This window comes from Schistocerca gregaria, chromosome 2, assembly GCF_023897955.1.
Source record: "Schistocerca gregaria isolate iqSchGreg1 chromosome 2, iqSchGreg1.2, whole genome shotgun sequence".
Lineage (NCBI taxonomy): Eukaryota > Metazoa > Arthropoda > Insecta > Orthoptera > Acrididae > Schistocerca > Schistocerca gregaria.
In genome coordinates, this window is record NC_064921.1 from 753816189 (window position 1) to 753843662 (window position 27474).

The following is a 27474-nucleotide window of genomic DNA, read 5'->3' on the forward strand; positions in this document are numbered from 1 at the left end:
GTCTTATTGCTACGTTTAATACATGCATATCCTCTAATTAGGCCTGTCTCATTGCGTTTTCACACATTTCGTAAATAGGCCATGGGTCCAGCCATAAACTTCGTCCATATTTCATGACATGTCCATCACTGTTTGTATCCTTTTAAGGCTTAGCACGGAACTGATATGAAGTGAAACGGGGTTAAATATCGTGTCGTACCGAAACAATTAAATCGGCAGAAAGCAACGCACTGCGAAGCCGGATGGCACGAGACTGTACTCACACACAGCAAGAGCGAGCACTGGATAGCGTACTAACAGGTGGTGTGTTAAGACGCAACAGCGGAAACGCCAGGTAGCAAAATGGAGAGAGGGGTCATGTGGAGCGTGCATGCCAATCCGCCGATAACTATACAAATAGAATGTCTAGCTGAGCTGATGGGAAGGCTGGCTAATTCAAATCAAATGGCTCTGAGCACTATGGGACTTAACTGCTGTGGTCATCAGTCCCCTAGAACTTAGAACTAGTTAAACCTACCTAACCTAAGGACATCACACACATCCATCCCCGAGGCAGGATTCGAACCTGCGGCCACTCCGGCCGGCGCTGGGTAATTCCTTAAAATGTATTAGAATACACATAAATTGGAAAAAACTATCAGTAGTGAAAATGTTGTCCATCGAAAAGCAGTAGTTTAATGGTTGCAACTTGGATTCAAGACAGCAGCTACTAAAAGTTCTAAAATATGACATACAAAGATAATTCATAATTAGAGCTACTAAAAGCCATTTTCATGATAAGCTTTCAGTTTGGGGGGGGGGGGGGAGAATGAACTATAATTTCAGATTGAATAACTAGAATTTTCAATTCATTTTAGGTAAATGAGGGACTGTGAGCTGCTGAAATTTTATATTTCCCGTAGATGATCATACACGGTCTGTGGTTTCATCACTATTTCGTTACATGGAGACCCTGTTAGCTCACCAGGCGCTGTTACTCATCGTGAGTGGAAATTTTAGTACTTTATCTATCTGATGCTCTTTTATTAGCAATTTCTTTCTATTAGCCTTCACCCTTTCTAGGTGTCACGGAAGCGTTCGATGTTATTTTACGTCCGACGTCCGCTACTTAGCAAATAATTTCTGGCTATGAATGCTGGGTCATCCCATTATCTTTTCTCGATCGGAATATGACTTAATTTTTTGAGTATGTTCATCCTGTATATACCTTTCACTTTAGTTATGTTCTCTTGCCTTATGTGAGTCTTTGTCAATCATTCTGAACAGATTGCACCTGATAATGCAGCTAAAATCTTGCGAAAATAAAGGACTTACAGCTAAGGCTGCCTTATCTTCTCAACGCGATACATCCAGGCTGTAGCTGTCCTGACTACAAAGTCTGCTATCTCTGAATTTAACTAACCAATTCATTCAGTGTCTGTTGTCACGCCTGCTTGACAAGGACTACAACACTGCAACAACACTCTAGAATCGGACGCACTAAAGTCTTGCATGATATTTCCTTCACAGGTGCGTTACATTTTCGCAGAAAGCTTCGAACAAATCGAAGCCTTCCATTCGTGTCGCTAATACCAATTTCTCATGATCGTACCATTTCATGTCGCTTATTAACGTCACTCTTCAATACCTGTATGCTGTGATGTTGAAGATCCTCATCACTGATCTTGTAATCAGATACAATACCGATCTTTCTTTTTGCTACAGCTGTTATCTCACATTTATCCGCATTCAAAGGGAGCTGACGTTCGTTACACCAAGGAAATTATGTACAAGTTTTTCCCCAATTCCTCACCATCGACCAACATCGATACTATCCTGTAAACAACAGCACTGTCAGTGAGCAGTCGGATAGTGTCGCTGATCCCATATGATTAACCGTCTGTGTATACTGAGAACATTAGAGATCCTCTTACGCTTCCAACGTTCCAACGTTCAGACGTTCCTTTCGTTTCCGCAGAACACTAACAGGCGAGCATGACGTACTGTATTCTGATAGTCAAATATTCGTAGAAACAATCGCATATGCTTTTGAAGACACTCTGTGTGATTATACCTTGGTCAGTAGACGACGATGTGGAATAGTGCCGAACGCCTATCGGAAATCTAGGAAAACAGTACCTGCTTCTTCACCTATACAGGGTGGTCTATTGATAGTGACCGGGCCAGATATTTCACGAAATAAGCGCCAAACGAAAAAATTACAAAGAACGAAACTCGTCTAGTTTGAAGGGGAAAACCAGATTACGCTATGGTTGGCCCGCTAGATGGCGGATATCAAAAATAGGAATCCCCATTTTTAATTACATGTTCTTGTAGTACGTAAAGAAATATGAATGTTTAAGTTGGCCCACTTTCTTCTCTTTCTGATAGATGGCGCTGTAATAGTCACAAACGTATAAATACGTGGTATCACGTAACATTCCGCCAGTCGGACGGTATTTGCTTCGTGATACATTACCCGTGTTAAAATGGACCGTTTACCAATTGCTGAAAAGGTCGATATTGTGTTGATGTATGGCTATTGTGATCAAAATGCCCATGCAAGTGTCCGGACGGTTCGCCGGATAGTTACGTTATTTCAGGAAACAGGAAGTGTTCAGCCGCATTTGAAACGTCAACCACGACTTGCAACAAATTATGATGCTCAAGTAGATGTTTTAGCTGCTGTCGCGGGTAATCCGCACATCAGTAGCAGACAAATTGCGCGAGAATCGGGAATCTCAAAAACGTCGGTGTTGAGAATGCTACATCAACATCGACTGCACCCGTACCATATTTCTATGCACTAGGAATTGCATGGCGACGACTTTGAACGTCGTGCACAGTTCAGCCACTGAGCACGAGAGAAATTACGGGACGATTACAGATTTTTTGCACGCGCTCTATTTAGCTACGAAGCGTCATTCACCAACAGCGGTAACGTAAACCGGCACAATATGCACTAGTGGGCAACGGAAAATCCACGATGGCTGCGACAAGTGGAACATCAGCGACCTGAGGATAATTGGCCCCCATTTTATCGATGGCAATCTAAATGGTGCAATGCATGCTGATTTCCAATGTAATGTTCTACCGATGTTACTACAAGGTGTTTCACTGCATGACAGAATGGCGATGTACTTTCAACATGATGGATGGCCGGCACATAGCTCGCGTGCGGTTGAAGCGGTATTGAATAGCATATTTCATGACAGGTGGATTGGTCGTCGAAGCACCATACCAGGACCCTCACGTTCACCGGATCTGACGTCCCCGGATTTCTTTTTGTGGGGAAAGTTGAAGGATTTTTGCTATCGTGATCCACAGACAACGCCTGACAACATGCGTCAGCACATTGTCAACGCGTGTGCGAACATTACGGAGGGCGAACTACTCGCTGTTGAGAGGAATGTCGTTACACGTATTGCGAAATGCATTGAGGTTGACGGACATAGTTATGAGCATTTATTGCATTATTGTAGTATTTACAGGTAATCGTGCTGCGACAGCATGTGTTCTCAGAAATGATAATTTCACAAATGTACATGTATCACATTGGAACAACCGAAAAAAATGTTCAAACGTACCTACGTTCTGTATTTTAATTTAAAAAACCTACCTGTTACCAACTGTTCGTCTAAAATTGTAAGCTATATGTTTGTGACAATTACAGCGCCATCTATCACAAAGCAAAAAAAGTGGTCCGACTAAAACATTTCTTTACGTATTACACGAATATGTGATAAAAAATGGGGGTTCCTAATTAGAAAAACGCAGTTGATACCGTTTGACCTACGGCAGCGCCATCTAGCGGGCCAACCATAGCGCCATCTGGTTTCCCCCTTCAACCCAGACAAGTTTCGTTCTTTGTAGTTTTTTCGTTTGGCGCTTATTTCGAGAGATATTTGGCCCGGTCACGATCAATGGACCGCCCTGTATATGTCGTTTGTAATATGTCGTGTATGAACGAAGCAAGTTGTGTTTCGCTTGGGTCGAATCCGTGTCAATTCTTTGAGAGCAGCTTCTTTGCCACGAGGAAAGCCACTGTCTTATCGATGTCAGTGTCAGCATCCTGGCTTCTGTCGCAGTGCAGTACTCCTCTGCTATTAGTGATGACCATGACAATGGTAATTATGATGACGAGGGCTATGGTGATGGGCGTTACGAAGGCAGCGATGTGACAACAGTGGACTCACCTGAGCGGCGTCCGTCGTCCGAGAGGCATTCGTCGTCTACGGGCACCGGAAAGAAGTTGAGCACTGCGGACATAACGGAAGTGGCCGTCAGTCGCAAATTAAGGCAGGCAGATCAACTATGAAACTATGCAAGAAAAGTATACAACAGATGAAACATAGCCAAGTTTAGAAATACGCGTAAGGTAATGAGCTGCCTCTGCACCACATACAACTGATGCAGGGCAATCAGATGGCACGCTACTCGGAAGTAAGCAGCTCGGACCACTTGCTGAAAAAAATTATCATCACTAGTATCTGAACGGCAAGGAGAGATACAATAATGACGCAAAACTGGCGCTCACAAGGCTGCGTTTTCACAAAAGTGCTTCCTACAATTCGATGGCAATTTCTGTAACACCACACACATTCTCATTCAATGCAGATTGTAAACACTCCAGGTTGCGATTTCGCATACCATTAATATTTCCAATTTCGAAGTGAGTAAAATTCATTTCTGGCATGATAAGTTACGAATGGTAGCGTATGATACGCTGTAAACTGTTATTTTTGGCCGAAAGCTGCAGCAAACACTGTATTCAACTTAGACAACTCTCGAACATGTGTTTGGTTATTGTTGTAACATTTTTATGCGAGCATGATGGTGTCTACCAATTCAATCTTCCTTTGTACGTGAATTCATGAAAAACATTTTCGATCAGTATTTCTGATTCGTGTCTACGAGCAACTGAAGTTAAAGCCACTGAATAATATTAATGAAATTTTGTTACTTCTCTATTTTCAGTGGGGACCAACTGCTTTGATTCTTTGAGTAAGAGCACAGAACATGAATAAAATTCCATGTATTTGATTTGGACATTAAATTAATTTCTTTTTTTTTTTTTTGCTGTTTTATACGTGGAATTACTTGTCTGACCAACAATTACAATTACAATAAATTCCAAGAAAACCACTTGTTTTAGTTTGACCACTCCCGTTTTGTTACAGCCTCTCCACTGTGTCAAAAGAAAAAAGAGCAAGTGAAATTTTAATGATGATTCGTCAGCTTTACAAATGGATCGCTAGAGTCTAGATGCTCTTCGGGAAGAGCAGCGTTTGTGTTATCTCTGTGTGTTATTGTAAACAAACACTTTACTTCTCGGCTGTAGATCTCACCCTACCCGTTCCTTTCATTCGACAGGGTGAACCAGAACTCCACCGACAATCTTTCGGACGTTGTTCTGTGTGTTTTGGTATTGGGGACCCGTGTTGCGGATGGGTCGAAAAAGAGGGATTCCGTTGGTTGCTCTGTTGTTTTTCTCGGTCGTGTCCTCAAGGTCCGACGGCCTCAAGCGTTTACTGTCTTTGATGCAGAGTTGTCTACGATCTTGCGGGCACTGACGCAGATGAGACGCTCTTCCCGTCATAAATTTCTTCTCTGTTCCGATTCACTGAGTGCGTTTCAGTCATTGCAACCTTTGTATCCAGCAGATAAAATAGTCCGGACCATCCAGGATGGCCTCCTCCAACTACAACGACTGGGGAAGGAGGTGGCTTTCTGCTGGATTCCAGGGCACGTGGGCATTGCTGGGAACGAAAGGGCAGATCTCGCAGTCAAGGATGCGTGTCTCAGTGTGCCATCCCGCTGCACGCACTCACCTCGCTGTTGAGCTCACGAGTCTTGCGTCGGTGGAAGGATGAGTAGCTGGAAATGACTGACAATAAGCTCCTTTTAGTCAAAACCACAACGCGTGTGTGGTGTACCTAGGCGGGACGAGGTTCTCCTCACTCGGCTTCGGATAGGCCACAGCCCTATGACGCATGGCTTCCTGCTCCAGCGGGAGGATCCTTCAATGTGTGGTTCTCGTGGCGTCCAGGTAACTGAGCGCCACGTTTTATTGAATTGCGTTTTTTTTCTGTCCAGAGTGCCGTGGCTGACTTGCCGGCGGATCTTCCATCTTTTTTAGGAAATCCTCAAACGAACGTGGTTAAAAGTTTAAAGTTCTGTAACTTGTCCAATGTTTTTACCAAGATTTTAGGGAGACGGTCTTAATTTGATTACAGGGTGACTGGCTCGCCTATATTTTACGTAAGTAGCCAGCCAGTGACAATTTCCCGTGGCATCTTTGACGCTCCTTTCTCGTTTTCCTTAAGTTTTATTTTCTTATACATCATTTTTCATCTCTTCCCGCTTTCTTTTCTAGTACGCTTCCATTTTACTAAGTTTGTCCACATTCATTTCTTTTAATGTGTGTCAGGGTGCTGATGACCTCGACGCCCGTAAGCCCCAACACACACACACATACACATTCTCTCTCTCTCTCTCTCTGTCTCTCTCTCTCTCTCTCTCTCTCTCTCTCACACACACACACACTGTTATCCGGTGGCTCGTTACAGAGTAATTGCATTTTGTTTTACTTCTTATCCGCTCTTCTTTTTTGCATTGGTATTAGACCGAAAATACCTGGGCAAGAATTCAAATGTCAACAATTCCTCTGTGACTCTCGTTTGGAAACAAACTTGCCCCATTCCCTCACGGCACTCGCTGTTGACAACAGTAACGCACCGCCTGTGTTCATTATTGCTCGCTTCTGTCAGTGGTTTATTTTTCCACCATCGTTAGTTCAACGTTAACACTATTATACAACACTATGGATAGATTTACTGGTGAAGAGATGGCTGGATTCCGCGTTGTGAGCGGGTTCACCGAACGCAATAGAAGACCAGCACAACGGCACTACGCTGAACTGTTTTTGCAGCAGTGTCAGCCACATAACAGTGCCTTTACTTCTGACAATTGTTGAATTACTCTGCGTTTCATGTTGTAAGCTGTGGTACTGTTGTAGCAGTATTTCACAGAAACAAAAGCTATTTGTGTAACAGACCGAATCAATCGTAATTACATTATTGCACCGTAAGGAGCCACCAAACACCATGTGGTCCTTACATCGAAAATATTCCTGGACATCCTCCAAAATTTTGTCTCTGGATTTCGGTACACTCACCCATTAGAACACAGGCACCAATCTACACTGCAGAAGCACTCACAACAACGATTCACAAGAAACATTTTCACATCTGACACATCACTACGGTTAGGAAGAAGGCAAAGTCATACAGTGTCCTCTAGGACCTTACCAAAAGAACTCTGCGTCATGTATCACATACCCAAGCTCATTAATGTTGTTCCACGTCCACTAGGGTGTCTTCATTGAAGGACTGTGGAATGGCTCAAATGGCTCTGAGCACTATGGGACTTAACATATGAGGTCATCACTTCCCTAGACTTAGAACTACTTAAACCTAACTATCCTAAGGACATCACACACATCCATGCCCGACGCAACGTTCGAACATGCAACCATAGCAGCAGCGTGTTTCCGGACTGAAGCGCCTAGAACCGCTCGGTCACAGCGGCCGGCGACTGTGGAATATCTCTATCATAATTTAAGAGATTCCCTCAGTTGTTTAGCTGAGTGGAGGCTTGATTATCTAAGGAAGAGGGCTGCAAATAAAACTTCGGAAATCTTACCACAGCTCTAGCGTGAGATGATTATATACACTCCTGGAAATGGAAAAAAGAACACATTGACACCGGTGTGTCAGACCCACCATACTTGCTCCGGACACTGCGAGAGGACTGTACAAGCAATGATCACACGCACGGCACAGCGAACACACCAGGAACCGCGGTGTTGGCCGTCGAATGGCTCTAGCTACGCAGCATTTGTGCACCGCCGCCGTCAGTGTCAGCCAGTTTGCCGTGGCATACGGAGCTCCATCGCAGTCTTTAACACTGGTAGCATGCCGCGACAGCGTGGACGTGAACCGTATGTGCAGTTGACGGACTTTGAGCGAGGGCGTATAGTGGGCATGCGGGAGGCCGGGTGGACGTACCGCCGAATTGCTCAACACGTGGGGCGTGAGGTCTCCACAGTACATCGATGTTGTCGCCAGTGGTCGGCGGAAGGTGCACGTGCCCGTCGACCTGGGACCGGACCGCAGCGACGCACGGATGCACGCCAAGACCGTAGGATCGTACGCAGTGCCGTAGGGGACCGCACCGCCACTTCCCAGCAAATTAGGGACACTGTTGCTCCTGGGGTATCGGCGAGGACCATTCGCAACCGTCTCCATGAAGCTGGGCTACTGTCCCGCACACCGTTAGGCCGTCTTCCGCTCTCGCCCCAACATCGTGCAGCCCGGCTCCAGTGGTGTCGCGACAGGCGTGAATGGAGGGACGAATGAAGACGTGTCGTCTTCAGCGATTAGAGTCGCTTCTGCCTTGGTGCCACTGATGGTCGTATGCGTGTTTGGCACTGTGCAGGTGAGCGCCACAATCAGGACTGCATACGACTGAGGCACACAGGGCCAACACCCGGCATCATGGTGTGGGGAGCGATCTCCTACACTGGCCGTACACCTCTGGTGATCGTCGAGGGGACACTGAATAGTGCACGGTACATCCAAACCGTCATCGAACCCATCGTTCTACCATTCCTAGGCCGGCAAGGGAACTTGCTGTTCCAACAGGACAATGCACGTCCGCATGTATCCTGTGCCACCCAACGTGCTCTAGAAGGTGTAAGTCAACTACCCTGGCCAGCAAGATCTCCGGATCTGTCCCCCATTGAGCATGTTTGGGACTGGATGAAGCGTCGTCTCACGCGGTCTGCACGTCCAGCACGAACGCTGGTCCAACTGAGGCGCCAGGTGGAAATGGCATGGCAAGCCGTTCCACAGGACTACATCCAGCATCTCTACGATCGTCTCCATGGGAGAATAGCAGCCTGCATTGCTGCGAAAGGTGTATATACCCTGTACTAGTGCCGACATTGTGCATGCTCTGTTGCCTGTGTCTATGTGCCTGTAGTTCTGTCAATGTGATCATGTGATGTATCTGACCCCAGGAATGTGTCAATAAAGTTTCCCCTTCCTGGGACAATGAATTCACGGTGTTCTTATTTCAATTTCCAGGAGTGTATTTGTATAGCAGTGATATATGTGAATCGAAATTGAAGTGTGAATGATTGTTGTGAAATTGGTTTCTCTCTAGCAAGTCAGTAACAACCACAACCCGCAGTAACCTAGAGCAGAAATTCCTGTTTAGCAGGCAAAAAAAAGTCACTCATACTTGTGCCTTCCGGCAAAAATCTGCTATTTTTCTATTTTCTAACTCTGCATTTACATCTACACTTCACAAGCCACTTTAAGATACACTATGTGATCAAAAGTATCCGGACACCTGGCTGAAAAAGATTTACAAGTTCGTGGCGCCCTCCATCGGTAATGCTGGAACTCAATAAGGTGTTGGTCCATCCTTATCCTTAGTGACAGCTTCCACTCTCGCAGGCATACATTCAATCAGGCGCTGGAAGGTTTCTTGGGGAAAGACAGCCTATTCTTCACGGAGTGCTGCATAGAGGAGAGGTATCGATGTCGGTCGGTGAGGCCTGGCACGAAGTCGGCGTCCAAAATGTCCCAAACGTGTTCTCTAAGATTCAGATCAGGACTCTGTGCAGGCCAGTCCACTACAGGGATGTAACTGTCGTGTAACCACTCCGCCACAGGCCGTGCATTATGAACAAGTGCGCGATCGTGTTGAAAGATGCAATCGCCATCCCCGAAACACAATTGTAGACCTGTTCTGTGATAGTGGCACGCAAAACAACCAGGGGTTCAATCCCCTTCCATGACAAACATGGCCACACCATAACACCTCCGCCTCGGAATTTTACTGTTGGCACGACACACGCTGGCAGATGACCTTCACCGGGCATTCGCCATACCCTCACCCTGCCATCGGATCGCCACATTGTGTACCGTGATTCGTCACTCCACACAGCGTTTTCCCACTATTCAATCGTCCAATGTTTACGGTTCTTACACCAAGCGAGGCGTCGTTTGGCATTTACCGGCGTGATGTCTGGCTTATGAGCAGCCGTTCAATCCATGAAATCCAAGTTTTCTCACCTCCCGCCTAACTGTCATAATACTTGCATTGGATCTTGATGCAGTTTGGAAGTCCTGTTTGATGGGGCTGGATAGATGTCTGCCTATTACACACTACGACCCTCTTCAACTGCCTGCCTATTACACACTATGACCCTCTTCAACTGTCGGCGGTCTCTGCCAGTCAGCTTTTGTGCTGTACGTGTCCCTTCACGTTTCCACTTTACTTTCAAATCGGAAACAGTGGAGCTAGGGATTTTTAGGGGTGTGGTAATCTCACATACAGACGTGTGACACAAGTGACACCCAATCACCTGACCACGTTCGAAGTCCGTGACTTCCGCGGAGCGCCCTATTCTGCTCTCTCACTTTGTCTAATGCCTACTGAGGTCGCTGATATGGAGTACCTGGCAGTAGGTGGCACCACAATGCACCTAATATGAAAAACGTGCGTTTTTAGGGGTGTCCGGATACTTTTGATCACACAGTGTATGTGGCGGAGGGTACTTCTGATACTACTATTACTTACCCCTCCCCTGTTCCATTCGAAAACGATGCGTGTGACGAATAACTTGGTAAATCTTGGTGCCAGGTCTAATTTACCTGATTTCCTCTCGGTGGTCGTCTCGCCAGAGATATATGGTAGAAACTGATACATTGCCCGGTACTTGTTTGTGCGTACGCTCCCAGAATTTCAACGGCAAACCTGTCCGAGACACAAAACACCTCTCTTGTAGCGTATGCCACTGAAGTCCGTTGGGCACATGTGAAACGCTCGCGCACTTTATAAAAAAATCTCATGACGAAACTTGGCGCTCTGTATTGGATATTATCCATCTCTCTTTTTAATTCCACAATACTCTAGACTAAGTCTTACAAGTATGATTTTCCAGTTTTCCCCGACATATTTGTTGATCGATTAGCCGACTGGTGTGTTGCCGCTTCAGAGAGTACAACGGGCACAAAACTTCGGCGAACAGATTTGTCACCATCGTCAACTGCACTGAAGAATTGACCTCTTGAAACGAACGGTCGACTTCTACCCCCTCCCCCTAGAGCCGTTCTCTACGCGGCCCGCGAGCCATACCACATGTCGCCGTGGCTGCGAATGGCGTCGGCATCTGTGGCCGGCGGCCCCACGATTAAAGGCCATCGAAATACGCATCAGGGAAAATCTCAGAAAGGCTTGGGGACCAGCACTGGATTGATTTAGAAGATACCCAGAAAACACAACGTTCTGGCAACAAGGGTGGACGCACACTAGTGGCCATTAAAATTGCTACACCAAGAAGAAATGCAGATGATAAACTGATATTCATTGGACGAATATATTATACTAGAACTGACATGTGATTACATTTCCGCGCAATTTGGGTGCATAGATCCTGATAAATCGGTACCCAGAACAATCACCTCTGGCCGTAATAACGGCCACGGTACGCCTGGGCATTGAGTCAAACGGAGCTTGTATGGCGTGGACAGGTACAGCTCCCCATGCAGCTTCGACACGATACCACATTTCATCAAGAGTAGTGACTGGCGTATTGTGACGAGCCAGTTGCTCGGCCACCATTGTGCAGACGTTTCCAATTGGTGAGAGATCTGGAGAATGTGCTGGCCAGGGCAGCAGTCCAACATTTTCTGTATCCAGAAAGGCCCTTCCAGGACCTGAAACATACGGTCGTGAATTATCCTGCTAAAATGTAGGGTTTCGCAGGGATCGAATGAAGGGTAGAACCACGGGTCGTAACACATCTGAAATGTAACGTCCACTGTTCAACGTGCCGTCAATGCGAACAACAGGTGACCGAACGTGTAACCAATGGCACCACATACCATCACACTGGGTAATACGCCAGTATGGCGATGACGAATATAAGCTTCCACTGTGCGTTCACCGCGTTGTCGCTAAACACGGATGCGACCGTCATGATGCTGTAAACAGAACCTGGATTCATCCGAAAAAATGACGTTTTGCCATTCGTGCACCCAGGTTCGTCGTTGAGTACACCATCGCAGGCGCTCCTGGCTGTGATGCAGCGTCAAGGGTAACCGCAGCAATGGTCTCCGAGCTGATAGTCCAAGCTACTGCAAACGTCGTAGAACTGTTCGTGCAGATGGTTGTTGTCTCACAAATGTCCCCATCTGTTGACTCAGGGATCGAGACGTGGCTGCACGGTCCGTTACAGCCATGCAGATAAGATGCTTGTCATTTCCACTGCTAGTGATATGAGGCCGTCGGGATCCAGCACGGCGCTCCGTATTACCCTCCTGAACCCACCTATTGCATATTCTGCTAACAGTCATTGGATCTCGACCAATGCGAGCAGCAATATCGCAATACGATAAACCGCAATCGCGACCGGCTGCAGTCCGACCTTTATCAAAGTCGGAAACGTGACGGTACGCATTTCTCCTCCTTACACGAGGCATCACAGCAACGTTTCACCAGGCAACGCCGGTCAACTGCTGTTTTTGTATGAGAAATCGGTTGGAAACTTTTATCATGACAGCCGGCCGCGGTGGTCTCGCGGTTCTAGGCGCGCAGTCCGGAACCGTGAGACTGCTACGGTCGCAGGTTCGAATCCTGCCTCGGGCATGGATGTGTATGATGTCCTTAGGTTAGTTAGGTTTAAGTAGTTCTAAGTTCTAGAGGACTGATGACCATAGCAGTTGAGTCCCATAGTGCTCAGAGCCATTTGAACCATTTTTTCCTCATGTCAGCACGTTGTAGGTGTCGCCACCGGCGCCAACCTTGTGTGAATGCTCTGAAAAGCTAATCATTTGTATATCACAGCATCTTCTTCCTGCCTGTTAAATTTAACGTCTGTAGCACGTCGTGTGCACGGTGTAGCAATTTTAATGGGCAGTAGTGAAGTAACTAGATGAGCGCTGTGATATCCAGGACGATCCGCGAGGCATCGGTGGCCACAGACGCCGTCACAGTTCGCCTCGTTGGCCGCGTTGTCGTGAGCACAGCGTAGAGAAATTCTCGTTGGGGAAGGGGATTCAAGTCGGCTGTGCGCCCCCAGTAGGTGGATTCGTCAGTGAAGTCTGATCGCTGAAATGTTGTGCCCTTTGGACACTATGAATCGGCAGCCCACCCACTTCCTGTTCCATCAAGTCTTAAAAGTGTTTTCCTAGCCACAACTTCTGTGTATGAATTACATTTCCAGAGTAGTTTCCGAGAGTAGAAGACAGTAGTTATGTCATTTGCTCTGAAGGTACGCTGAGAATGAAGAGTGAGTTTTGAAATATTCTAGTAAGCTCGAGATGACTAAAAATAGCGCCATGAACAGCACCTCAGCGAGTGTCATTTTCGTGACATGACGAAAGACAGTCATTAGAAATATTTACAAAATGACTAGGAGGTTGTGCCTCGATAATGTCTTGGCTTAAACAACTGGTTTACACAGAGGCACACTGACCAACTGGTATCACTATAGGACATATGTCATACCAGTTATGGAGACAAGGTGTGAGATAACACGTCATCGGGCAACCTTTTTTCCTGGCTAGGAAACACTTATTTTTTAACGGTGGTCATCGTATGTCGAATCCTTCGGCAGATGACCAGTTTGTGGATGTAAAGGAGACATCACGTAGTACTGGAGTAACTGTGATATTCATCGACGTTTCAGTAAGGTGCAAAGAACAGTTGTGGGTGTAGGAACCACGGATGCCGTCTCTAACTTAATAAGATGCTGGACAACAAATTATAAACATAGTTGTTGTTAATTCATTACGTCCATTGTGGGAGGCAAATTATAACTTTTCAAGTCAAGATAGTAAGCATGCCTTCCATATACATAGAAAATCCACTACCTCTGTTGCTGCCATTAACAGTACCTCATACCAGCCGAACCAATAAAAAATCGCTTTCTTCACGTCAGCTATGAACCGTATGCTCCGCATCTCCATCAGTGAAGCAGGTGCACGTAATGAAATAAACATACTTAAATGTAGAGCTCAGAATAATGGTTAACTTGCTCACGCTGAGTATTAAGGGGCTATCTGTAAATACTCGGCCGGCCGGTGTGGACGTGCGGTTCTAGGCGCGTCAGTCTGGAACCGCGTGACCGCTACAGTCGCAGGTTCGAATCCTGCCTTGGGCATGGATATGTGTGATGTCCTTAGAACTTCTTAAACCTAACTAACCTAGGGGACCTATGACCTCAGAAGTTAAGTCCCATAGTGCTCAGAGCCATTTGAACCATTTTCGTAAATACTCGTATTCAACTTTACGAAAGACAACTTCTCAGCCAAGATGGCATTTGTAAAACCTTTGTTTTCCATGACTGGTTTCTGTAAGCAAAGTTACCATCATCTATTACGTGAATAGTGTATTAAACTGTGAAAGATACTACTTATGAAAACTAGCGTACATGTCATCAACATAATAGATAGAGTGAATTATTATTACACACACTCCTACAGGTTAATATGTGTGGCCAATTCAAGGTATCAATATACACCATATCTTAATTAGTTGGACAATTTACGTAAGATGCATTGTCATCCATGCCAGTCACCCTGTTTAACTACTTAGCTACCGTAATAGACCCGTGGTCCAGGGCTAGCGCCTTTGACTATTAATCAAATCGTCATCGGTCGCGGGTTTTAACTTCGCCAGTGCTTAAATTTTCAATAAAAATCAACATCAATGGCGGCCGATGACTTCCGGATAAGAAGCCACCCTGTTTCTGCCAACGGTCTTGTCAAATGGAACAGAGATTCAGGGCACTCTCTTGTCCATGGGGTGGGAAACTGCCCCCAAAAGGCGGAAGAATCAGCAGTGATCGACGACATGAGGATGCAGAAGGTAAATTGGGCGTACGCACAGGACACGTGGCCCGTAATTGAAAAAAGATTTCCAACTAGTCCCCCATTTGGATCTTCGGGAGAGGACTGCCTAGGCGTAGGTGACCATAACAAAAAGATTGAACAACCAACGAAAAGATAACGTTGTGCAAGTCGGGGTGTGGAATGCCAGAAGTCTGAACGTGGTAAAGAAGCTATAAAACCTGAAAAGGAAAATGCCAAGGCTCAATCTGGATACAGCGGAGGGGGGGGGGGGGGGGGGGGGGGGGGCAGTGAAGTGAAATAGAAAGAAGGCAAGGATTTCTGGTTAGGCAATATCAATAGCAGTAGAAAATAGTATAACGAGGGTAGGATTCGTTGTGAATAAAAAGGTAAGGCTGAAAGAGAGTTACTGTGAACAGTTCAGTGATGGGTTTCTTTTTTTCATGAAAATCGGCGGCAAACCAACACCGAAAACAACAGGCCAGGCACAAATGCCCTCGTCGGAAGCTGAAAGTGAAGAAGCAGAGACATTAGACGAGGATATTGAACGAGTAACTCACTACGTAAAGAGAGATGCAAATCTAATAGTCATGGGAGACAGGACTGCGGATGTAGAGGAACAAGTAGAAAACAGGATTACTAAAAATATGGGCTTGACAGTAGGAATGAGAGAAGAGAAAGATTGATTGAGTTCCACTATAAATTTAAGTTAATAATAACGAATACTCTGTTCAAGACTCACAAGAGGAGGAGGAGTAATTGGATATTGGGAAATATCAGATTACATCATAGGAAGGCACGGACACAGAAATTAGATACTGGACTGTTCGGCGTACAGGGACAGATGTGCACTCAGATCACACTTTAGCAATGATTAAGAGTAGGCTGAAGCTTAAGATACTAGTCAGGGAGAATTAGTGCTCAAGGAAGTGGGATGAGGAAGTACTAAAGAATGAAGAGACACGCCTTAAGTTCTCTCAGGCTACGGACACTGCGATAATGAATAGCTCAGGAATCTCTAAAAAGAGCAATCGCAGAAGCTGGAAAGAAAGACATAGGTACAAGGAAGGTAACAGCGAAGAAACCATGGGTAACAAAGAAATATTTCGGGTGATCGACGAAAGAAGGAAGTACAAAAATATTAAGGGATATTCAGGAATACGTAAGTACAAGTAACTTAGGAAAGAAATAAATAACAAGTACGGGGAAGCTAAGGCAAAATGGCTGCATGAAAAACGTGAAGAAATCGAAAAAGATATGATTGTTGCTTCAAATGGCTCTGAGCACTATGGGACTTAACATCTGTGGTCATCAGTCCCCTAGAACTTAGAACTAATTAAACCTAACTAACCTAAGGACATCACACACATCCATGCCCGAGGCAGGATTCGAACCTGCGACCGTAGCGGTCGCGCGGTTCCAGACTGAAGCGCTTAGAAACGCTCGGTCACACAGGCCGGCTATGTTTGTTGCCTCTGTTGTTCAGTCCATACGCCTAAGAATCAATGACGCGAAACAAAAGAAAGTTTCAGAAGTTGAATTAAAATTCAGGATGGGAGGGTGTTAATATTAAGATACGCCGATGAACATACTGTCCTCAGTGAAAACGAAGACCTACAGGATGTTTCGAGTAGAACCATGTCTAATGAGTACAGAATATTGATTGAGAGTAAATTGAAGAAAGACGAAAGTAATGGAAAGTAGCAGAAATGAGAACAGGAAGAAACCTAACGTCAGAATTTAGGATCACAAGTAGAGGGAGTTAAGTAATGCTGCTACATAGGTGGCAGAATAATCCATTATCGACGGAACAAGGAGGACATAAAAAGCGGACTAGCGCTGGCAAAAAGGACATTCCTTTCCAAGAGAAGTCACTAGTATCAAACATAGGTTTCAATTTGAGGAAGAAATTTCTGGGAATGTACGTTTGGAGCTCAATATTGTGGTTCAAGTGGTTCCGAGCACTATGGGACTTAACATCTGTGGTCATCAGTCCCCTAGAACTTAGAACTACTTAAACCTAACTAACCTAAGGACATCACACACATCGATGCCCGAGGCAGGATTCGAACCTGCGACCGTAGCAGTCGCGCGGTTCCGGTCTGAGCGCCTGAACCGCTAGACAACCGCGGCCGGCTCAATATTGTGAGGCAGTGAAACATGGACTTTGGGGAAACCGGAATAGATGAGAATCGAAGCCTCTGAGATGTAGTGCTGCAGAAAATTGTTGAAAACGAGGTGGACTGATAAGGTAAGGAACGAGGTTCTCCGCAGAATCGACGAGGAAAGGAACGTATGGAAAACACTGACGAGAAGAAGGGAGAGGATGATGGGACAACTATTAAGACATCAGGTAATAGCTTCCACGGTACTAGAGGGATCTGTAGAGGGCAGAAACTATAGAAGGAAACGAAGATTGGAATATATGCAGCAAATAATTGAGGACCTACGTTGCAAAGTGCTATTCTGATATGAGAGAGGAGAGTAATTCATGGTGGCCAGTCAGAAGACTGATGACTTATAAAAATCTCAATCTGTTTAATTATTTATAACTTTTCTATTCATATTACTTGTATACTTTCAAAGTTGAATACACCAGTAGCTTGTAATGTTCACTTACGTCCATTTGATTCCGTAATTTAATGCATCTCGTGTGAACGATCACAGCGGGAATCTCAGCGTCCTATAAAAAACAATCTTTTCTTTTCGTAAACATTTCCGTTACACTCGCCAGCACCACGACTCTAGCGCCTAGCCGCACTTGGTCCAAGATGTAACGTTCGTGTAACACCTCCATATGATGGTGAGGTTGCAGAGGCTCGGAAACTAATCAACGGCACAATAAATACGTGTCAAATTCAAAAAGCGGCTGGTCGTATATTGTACCAACATAAACCGCCAATAATTGTGCATATTTTCCGATACTGAAACGCATTTCCACGCCCGTTCTTTAAATTCCCAAGACTAGATGTTACAGCGGATAAGGGGCATAATTAACGTGCAGACACTGCAGAACTTCCTGTCTGTTGTGCCAGGACGCTGCTGGCCCCAGACGCCTGGTTCCCGTTGACCCCGAGGCCCAGATGGCGGCAGCGGTGGCCGACTCCACCTGTTGCATCACATGCAACAGACTTCGGAAGTGAGTACCGCTTCGCGTGACCCAAGAACCCGGCGTTCCTCGTTCACCACAACTGTTTCTCGATAATGAATGTTGTCATTCATGACTTCACAGGCATATGTAAATATATATAGACGATTTTGTGGCTAGCGTCTGTGTATATCTGAATACATACAATTTCATGTTTAATAAGACGCATCTCCATTGGCCAGAAATGTGTATACTCTTTCAGGTACAAAGTTTATTTCCTCATAGTTGTTTATGTAGAGTTGTTGTGTTTATGGTGTGGCATTACGTAGTACAAAGAAGACCTTCCCGTGTAGCTTATTGCAGACGTATAAATAAACAATACTTGTTCTCGCTTAATAAGAATGTTGCTGTCTTGTTGTTGTTACTGTGGCCTTGAGTCAGAAGACTGGTTTTATGCGGCTCTCCATGCCAGTCTATGCGGTGCAAGCATTTTTTTTTTCTTTTTGTAAATTATAATCTTTCGGACGTGCCCATATAGCCACCTCAGCACCGGGAATGGTCATTACAATTTAAGGGCCTACACAGTTATTATTTCCTTGCAGATTTGTAATAGAGCTTGCATTCATATAATGTAGTTTATGTGTGTATCCTTGTTCGTTGAAGAGGTTGTCCTGAACTCGCTCAGTTGGTGGAACAACTTCTGGACGTACTCCCCCCCCCCCCCCCATACCCCGCCCCCTACCAAATGTTCAAATGTTGAGCCAGTTGTTCAGTAGTTCTCACAGTGAAAGTGTTTATGGTTCAAATGGCTCTGAGCACTATGGGACTTAACGTCTAAGGTCATCAGTCCCCTACAACTTGGAACTACTTAAATCTAACTAACCTAAGGACATCACGCACATCCATGCCCTAGGCAGGATTCGAACCTGCGACCGTAGCGGTCTTTAGACAATTCAGAGTATCCATTAATTTAAGTCGTATCCTGGCACGGGGTTACGTTGGCTTAACAAAGAAAAGACTGCGACATAAAACAAATTATGCATTCACAGTATACTGAAACTACTAAACAAGACGAAAATATAACACAGGGTACACAGAGGATAGTATGTTATAAAAATCCTACTGGTAACACAATAAGAAATGGGAAATCGCCGTGCGCGACTGGTCCCGGCGGAGGTTCGAGTCCTCCCTCGGGAATGGGCGTGTGTGTTTGTCTTTAGGATAAATTACGTTAAGTTGTCGGTAAGCTTAGGGACTGATGACCTTAGCAGTTAAGTCCCATTAGATTTCATACACATTTGAAGTTGGAAATCGCCGTTGGTACACGTGCAAGCGCATTCAACTCTGCATAACTACCGCAACCTACATCCTTCTGACTGTGCATCTTATACCGAAGCCTTTGTCTCCCTCTACAATATTTACGCCCACGTTTCTCTTCATTACCAAACTGATACTTCAGGATGTTTCCTGGCAACAGAGCCCTTCTCTTAGTCAACTTGAGCCATAATTTTTTCCCCTTATTCGATTCAGTATCTCCTCATCTGCAATTCAATCTACCTATCAAATCTTCAGCATTCTTCTATAGCATCATATTTAAAAAGCTGCCATTCTCTTCTTCTCAGAACTGTTTATCGTTCAAGTTTCACTTACGTATAAGACAACGAGACACAAATACCGTCTGAAAAGACATCCTAAACATTCTGCCTTAACAAATCCCACTTTTCGGGAAATGCTTTTCTTACTGTTGCTAGTGTGCATTTATATCTTACCTATATCGGTCATCATCAGAACATCAGTGCGGAATCGCGCGACCGCTACGGTCGCAGGTTTGAATCCTGCCTCGGACATGGATGTGTGTGATGTCCTTAGATTAGTTAGTTTTAAGTAGTTCTATGTTCTAGGGAACTGATGACCTCAGATGTTAAGTCCCATAGTGCTTAGAGCCATTTGAACCATTCAGCATCAGAACACACTTGCTGTCACGTTGGAAGTTACACTGTTTGACTAAAGAAGTGAGACATTCTAAAGACATGTTCGGATGTCAGTGTCATATCGTACACGTACACACCAACGGCGGATATGTAAGGGATTTGGAGTTGCAATTCTCTGTGAAAATTAAAAAGGCCACCAGAGTGCGGTACTGTTCTTCGCGTTTAGTGTTATTACCTAGCCTGGTAGGGTGTAACAGCGCCGCGTACAGCGACACATGTTGAGTGATCGCAATGTCCACGCTATCTTCGTCCTGTCCAAGCTTGTCCTCCACCACTGATGATCTCGCCGTCCACGGGGCGTTAAACCTCAATAATTCTTCATTGATTCAATCCCAGGTCAACACACAGGCTCGTTCTTATTGTATAGTAATGTACTGTATAGTTACAATAGTAAATGTCCTTCACGCGTTTACTACAGACAATGGATCCCTATCCTACTCTGTTTAATACAGTTTGCCAGGAGAGAATCGAATATTTTCAGGGGTGGTAAGACTTATCGAAACAAGAACAAGTCCAACAAGTGGATGCATACTTTTTGAAATCTGAATGCATGTTCACAGGGAGGACTGAAAGACTTTTGCTTGCAGATACAAGTACAATCACTGCACTGGCACATGTCCTACAGGATCAACATAGCGATCTGACGTCTAACTGAGTACACTTCAGTCTGAGCATTTCATAATCTGCAGTCGCTTGGGTGGTTCGAATTGTGTCGTAGCATAGTTTCATTCGTATCATTATATACCATCGCACAGTAAACTATACGTAACTCTGGATATGTATGGGGGTGTCTTACCGACATACGTAAATGACTTCACTTTTATGTTAACTGGTATTTTTCTCTTTTCCACCAGTGGACAGCAATAGAAACTCCACGCATGATAGGGCGGGTGGTTTTGCAAGGGAAAGAACCCATTAGTTCGTTCCCTCTGCGCTGAAAAAATCTACATGGATGAGTATCACCTGATAAGTTATTCGGCCGACTTTTCCAGCGTAGTAGGAGCCAAGACTCTCAGGCACACCAAATGGTAGACAGTGGAAGGACTCCCACGGTTCACACACTTCAGACGGTGGAGCGGTTCTTACATTCAGTGCATCAAACTCATGGCACAGGTTTTATAGGTTAATTGTCGTCTTTAGCAACTGTAATAAAAGTCTTGTTAAGACCAGATGCGTTTCACTTTATTTGAAAGCATCTTCAGTGGCCACTGTACCAACATGATTTTTTCTCTTACACTTTTGTTTGGTTTGCTCATTATCAGTTCGCATAGTTTACTTTTTACTTGAACCAGTATTTATTCATTTCGTTACTCACGGTTGTTTTGTTGTTTATGCCATTCTTCCTCGACTTCCACGTGTATACGTTGAGTATTTGCATTTGCACAGAGAGATTTCACTGCACTTTGACACTTTCGTGCGTTGTCGTCTCTTCATTTTGCGTGTTTTGTTTTGGTATTGGTTGAAAAATGGTTCAAATGGCTCTGAGCACTATGGGACTTAACATCTATGGTCATCAATCCCCTAGAACTTAGAACTACTTAAACCTAACTAACCTAAGGACATCACACAACACCCAGCCATCACGAGGCAGAGAAAATCCCTGACCCCGCCGGGAATCGAATCCGGGAACCCTGGCGTGGGAAGCGAGAACGCTACCGCACGACCACGAGATGCGGGCTTTTCGTATTGAGGTATGCGTTCTCTCTCTCTCTCTCTCTCTCTCTCTCTCTCTCTCTCACACACACACACACACACACACACACACACACACACACACACACAAGATGTTCTATGTCGGATGGAGAGGAGATTGTTGGAAGCTGCCATTAAGGCAGTAATCTATGTTTTATGGTATTGAAGAAAATAAATACAAATAAAAACACAAAAGGAGTATCAGGTGTGTAGAATTCATAAGCCTTAATCACTTCAAAAGAAATATTCGGTGATTGTAAAGACGCAAGCCGTTCGGAAGTGTCTCCATAAATCCTCAAAGAAAATGAGTTTATGTTTCTTCAAAGTGGGCGGCAACCGTATCCATCACATATCATTGCCGAGACGTGCTTGCGCTCCGCCCCACAGAAATAACAACATCCACAACTTCCACTAAGTGAAAGTTATCGATGAAAGACGTCGAATCACAATGAGATGAGCTAGTTATATTTTTTTATCAAGTTATCTTCCGATGGAAAGCATACCATTATGCTATGGTGCTATGTAGTTGACGTGACAGGTACATGCTATATCTTACACATCTTCTTGTTATGAGAAGAAGTTATCTCAACAGAATAGGAAATGGTGTCGGACTGCATCAGACCAGTCAGAAGACTGATAATACCAAAACAAAATTGTCCACGATGGTCCATGATCGACCTAGGGCAACTGTTGTCCTTTTTTCCCCTGTCATTCGAGAACGATTACGGAAAAGTATTCTTACAAACGCTCGTTCCGTACTTCCGCACAGACAAGCATATACACCAATCCGTGCACCAAGATACCGTGAATTTCCGTAACGGTTTATTAAAGACGTGATGCGGCTGGTCTGATGAATAGGTAGTAAGCAGAGGAAGCGATGAAGGGGTCTAGTGGCAAATATACCGCAAGCGCCAAGTTCTGCGCGAGCGGGGAAGTACCGGCCGAGTGCGTTGAACCGGGATGACGTACTGGCGATCGACCCGAAGTGTGCTGACTGAGATTCCGGTATGGGAAGGAGTTTCGAGCTTGCAATGTAGCTGACAGGACTAGAAGAAGTCGTAACTTACAGGTGCTGATCGCCGACAAAAAGAAGACAACGATTGCACAGGAAGTACACTACTGGCCATTAAAATTGCTACACCAAGAAGAAACGCAGATGACAAACGTGTATTCATTGGGCAAATATATTATACTAGAACTGACACGTGATTACATTTTCACGCAATTTGGGTGGATAGATCCTGAGAATTCAGTTCCCAGAACAACCACCTCTGGCCGTAACAACGGCCTTGACACGCCTGGGCATTGAGTCAAACAGAACTTGGATGGAATGTACAGGTACAGCTGCCAAGGCAGCTTCAACACGACACCACGGTTTATCAAGAGTAGTGACTGGCGTATTGTGACGAGCCAGTTGCGCGGCCACCATTGACCAGACGTTTTCAATTGCTGAGATCTGTAGAATGAGCTGGCCAGGGCAGCAGTCCAACATTTTCTGTATCCAGAAAGGCCCGTACAGAACCTGCAACACGCGGTCGTGCATTATCCTGCTGAAATCTAGGGTTTCGCAGGCTTCGAGTGAAGGGTAGAGCCACAGGTCGTAACACATCCGAAATTTAACGTACACTGTTCAAAGTGCCGTCAATGCAAACAAGAGGTGAGCGAGACGTGTAACTAATGGCACCCAATACCATCACGCCGGGTGATACGCCAGTATGGCGATGACGAATACACGCTTCCAATGTGCGTTCACCGCGATGTCTCCAAACACGGATGCGACCATCATGATGCTGTAAACAGAACCTGGATTCATCCGAAAAAATAACATTTTGCCATTCGTGCACCCAGGTTCGCCCTTGAGTACACCATCGCAGACGCTCCTGTCTGTGATGCAGCGTCAAGGGTAACCGTAGCCATGGTCTCCGAGCTGATAGTCCATGTTGCTGCAGACTTCGTCGAACTGTATGTGCAGATGATAGTTGTCTTGCGAACGTCCTCATTTGATGACTCAGCAATCGAGACGTGGCTGCACGATTCGTTACAGCTACGCGGATAAGATGCCTGTCATCTCGACTGCTAGTGATACGAGGCCGTTGGGCTCCAGCACGGCGTTCTGTATTACCCTCCTGAACTTACGGATTTCATTCTGCTAACAGTCATTGGATCTCAATCAACGTGAGCAGCAATGGCGCGATACGATAAACCGCAATCGTGATAGGCTACAATCCGACCTTTATCAAAGTCGGAAACGTGGTGATACGCATTTCTCCTCCTTACACGAGGCATCACAACTACGTTTCACCAGGTAACGCCGGTCAACTGCTGTTTCTGTATGAGAAATCGGTTGGAAACCTTCCTCATGTTAGCAAGTTGTAGGTGTCGCCACCGGTGCCAACCTTGTGTGAATGCTCTGAAAAGCTAATCATTTGCATATCACAGCATCTTCTTCCTGTCGGTTAAATTTCGCGTCTGCAGCACGTCATCTTCGCGGTGTAGCAATTTTAATGGCCAGTAGTGTACTTACATTATTTTTTGGATCGCCCATAAGGCTAAAGGTGGAGGGAAATGAAAATGTGCAACGAACACATATCGCCGTCCTCTCTTTAGAATGGCAGGAACGTTTGTGCGCGCGCGCACTGTCAGGCAATAGCTGGGCATACCGAGTTGATTCTAACGACAGGCCACGGATATTTCCAATGGATTCTACAAAAACAGGCAGGCGTCGCCTGTTAGTGGAAGCGCGACCTGCATTCCATTACCTTCAGTTCTCGGAACCGGCGATCCCTCCGCCCCAGCGGGGCGTACGCGAGCGGTTTTCTGCGGCGGGCCACGTTCAGAGAGCCACCGAATTATCCTGTGGTTTTCAGTCGACAAAAAGTTTTAGTTGCTGCAAGTATAACGGGCGATCAAAAAGTCTCCGTTTGAGGACGCTGCTGCAGCGTACGTGCAACGTAGTGCAGCTCCAATGTGGGTATACAAGCACCGACATCTAGGCAAGAGTTTAGTGTTCAGTTCGTTTGTTTCCGACGTGCTTGCGATAAATGTGGAAACGTGAACTATGGAGGCGTTATTACAAAATGTGCCCAAACAGGAGCAACGTACATCTACATATATACTCCGCTAGCCACCAAGCGGTGTGTGGTGGAGGGCACAATTCGCGCCAAAGTCATATTTCTCCACCTCTGTTCCACTCGCGGATCGCGCGAGGGAAAAACGACTGTCTGAACGCCTAAGTACGAGCTCTAATTTCCCTTATATTTGAATGGTGATCGTTGCGCGATCTGAAAGTTGGTGGTAATAATATATGCTCTACATCCTTGTCGAAGATCAGATTTCGCAATTTAGTGAGCAGCCCCTTCCGTTTAGCCCGTCGTCTATCAGCAAGTGTATCCCACTTCAAACTTTCTATGAGATTTGTAACGCTCTCGCGATGGCCAAATGTACCGGCCACGAATCTTGCCGCTCTTCTTTGGACCTTTTCAATCTCTTGAATGAGACCCAACTGATAAGCGTCCCATACAGGCGAACAGTACTCTAAGACTGGACGAACTAACGTATTGTGGGCAATTTAGTTTGTCGAAGGACTGCATCGCTTCAGGATTCTACCAATAACCGCAATCTAGAGTTCGCCTTGCCCGTTACTTGTGTAGTCTGATCATTCCAATTGAGATCATTTCGAATAGTCACACCCAGATACTTGACGGATGTTGCTACTTCCAAATACTAGGCATTTATTTTGTACTCGTGCATTAATGGGGATTTTCGTCTTGTTAAACGCAGTATGTTACACTTACAAATATTGAGAGATAACTACCAGTCATTACACCACGCATATATTTTCTACAAATCCTCATTGATTTGTTCATAACTTTCGTGTAATTCTACTTTCCTGTAGACTACAGCATCATCGGCAAACAGTCTAATGCTGCTGTCAATACCATCAACCAGATCGTTAATGTAAATCGAAAAAAGCAGCGGACCTATTACACTGCCCTGGGGCACTCCTGAAGTTAGGCTTGTTTCTGTTGAAGTCACCCCGTTCAGCACAACATACTGCTCTCTGTCTGTTAGAAAACTTTCTATCCAACCGCAAATGTCATCGGATACACCGTAAGTGCGCACTTTTTGGAACAAGCGGCAATTCGGAACTGAGTCGAACGCCTTACGAAAGCCAAGGAATATGGCATCAACCTGGGAGCCGGTATCTAAAGCCTGTTCTAAATCATGCACAAAGAGGGCCAGCTGTGTCTCGCATGACCGATGTTTCCTAAAACCGCGCTGGTTTCTGCAGATGAGCTTCCCAGAGTCTGGAAAGGTCATTATGTCTGAACACAAAATATGTTCCATGATTCTACAACAAGGTGACGTCAGTGAAATTGGCCGGTAATTATGTGCATCCGATTTTCTACCCTTTTTATAGACTGCTATGACCTGGGCCTTCTCCCAGTCCCGTGGAACTTTCCGCTGTTCCCCTGGTCTCTGCCGGCTGTTGAGGCCGAGCGGTTCTAGGCGCTTCAGTCCGGAACCGCGCTGCTTCTATGGAGCCAGGTTCGAATCTGCCTCGGGCATGGATTTGTGTGATGTCCTTAGATTATTTAGGTTTAAGTAGTTCTAAATCTGGGGAACTGATGACCTCAGATGTTAAGTCCCATAGTGCACAGAGTCATATGAACCATTTGAGGCACTCATCTCTGATAAATGATGGATAAAAATGGTCCTATATTTGTAGCATAGTCAACATATAATCTTACGGGGATACCGTCTGGGCCAGATGCCTTCCTGGCGTCAAAGGATCTTAACTGTTTTACAAACCCAGATACACTAAACACTATGTCAGCCATCCATTCGTTGTTTGATAATTGAAAGGCGGATGGTGCTGCAGTCCCATACCGTAAACGAGTTTTTGAAATCTAGGTTTAGAATTTCGGCCTTCTGTTTATCATCACCCGTTACATTACCCGTACTGTCAGGAAGAGAGGGTAATGAATTATTTGTAGTGTTCATAGATTTTACGTACGACCAAACATTTTTTGGGGTTATTTTTAGACTGTGCAGATAAAATATTCCTTTCAAATACGTTAAAAGAATGTCTCATTGAGCTTTCGACAGCTGCTTTCATTTTGCATAATTTCTGTTTGTCATCGGGGCAGTGACTACGTTTGCAACGACTGTGCGAAATTCTCTACTTTCTCAGCAACTTCCTAATATATTTGTTAACCAAGACGAATCCTTTCCGTCCCCTATATTTTTGCTAGGCTCATAGTTCTCTAGCACGTGGTGGACAATACCTTCAAATTCCAAGCAAAGATGCTCAATATCTTCGTGTCCCGCGGTGATTGCCTGGAGCTGACTATGAAGATATCCATTAATGACACTTTCTTGTCTTGACTGCCGAAGGACAAACACCATTAGTCCTCCATGGGAGCATCTCTGTCGAAAACCACTGTTGTGAAATGATGCACCAAGTTCCGCGCTGCTTCTTGATCAGGCACGTCCCTATATCGAGAATGTCGTAGTGCAGAAGTTACGTCAACTCAAGTGAGAGACACCCGAGCACCCACCCTGTGGTGCTGATGTCTCCCCCATGCGATTACCATGCCTTCGGTCCCTTAAAAAAACGTAACACATACAAAGGGATGTTTGAAGTATTGCTAGGCGGTGCTCCATCTGTGGAGCAAAGTATATTCAAATCTGAGCTACAAAATTTGAAATCAAGTTTTTTGAAAAGAGCTCAAGAAGGTGCATGTATCAGACGCGAGAGGAAAAAAGGGAGGGCGAGGTGAGTGCCAAATAAAAG

At 45.3% G+C, this 27474-nt stretch overlaps 1 protein-coding gene across 3 annotated transcripts in view; it reads right to left on the reverse strand.

Moving 5' to 3' along the window:
- Window positions 1–27474, reverse strand: part of LOC126334936 (uncharacterized) — a 194971-nt gene that overhangs the window by 115914 nt on the left and 51583 nt on the right. For all 3 annotated transcript variants that reach the window (XR_007564790.1, XM_049997677.1, XM_049997678.1), the window contains exon 2: window positions 4176–4238. Coding sequence is in view for 2 of the 3 variants with exons in the window: in XM_049997677.1 (XP_049853634.1) it covers window positions 4176–4238 (63 nt within the window). In the remaining variant the exon portion in view is untranslated. The remainder of the gene's footprint in view (window positions 1–4175; window positions 4239–27474) is intronic.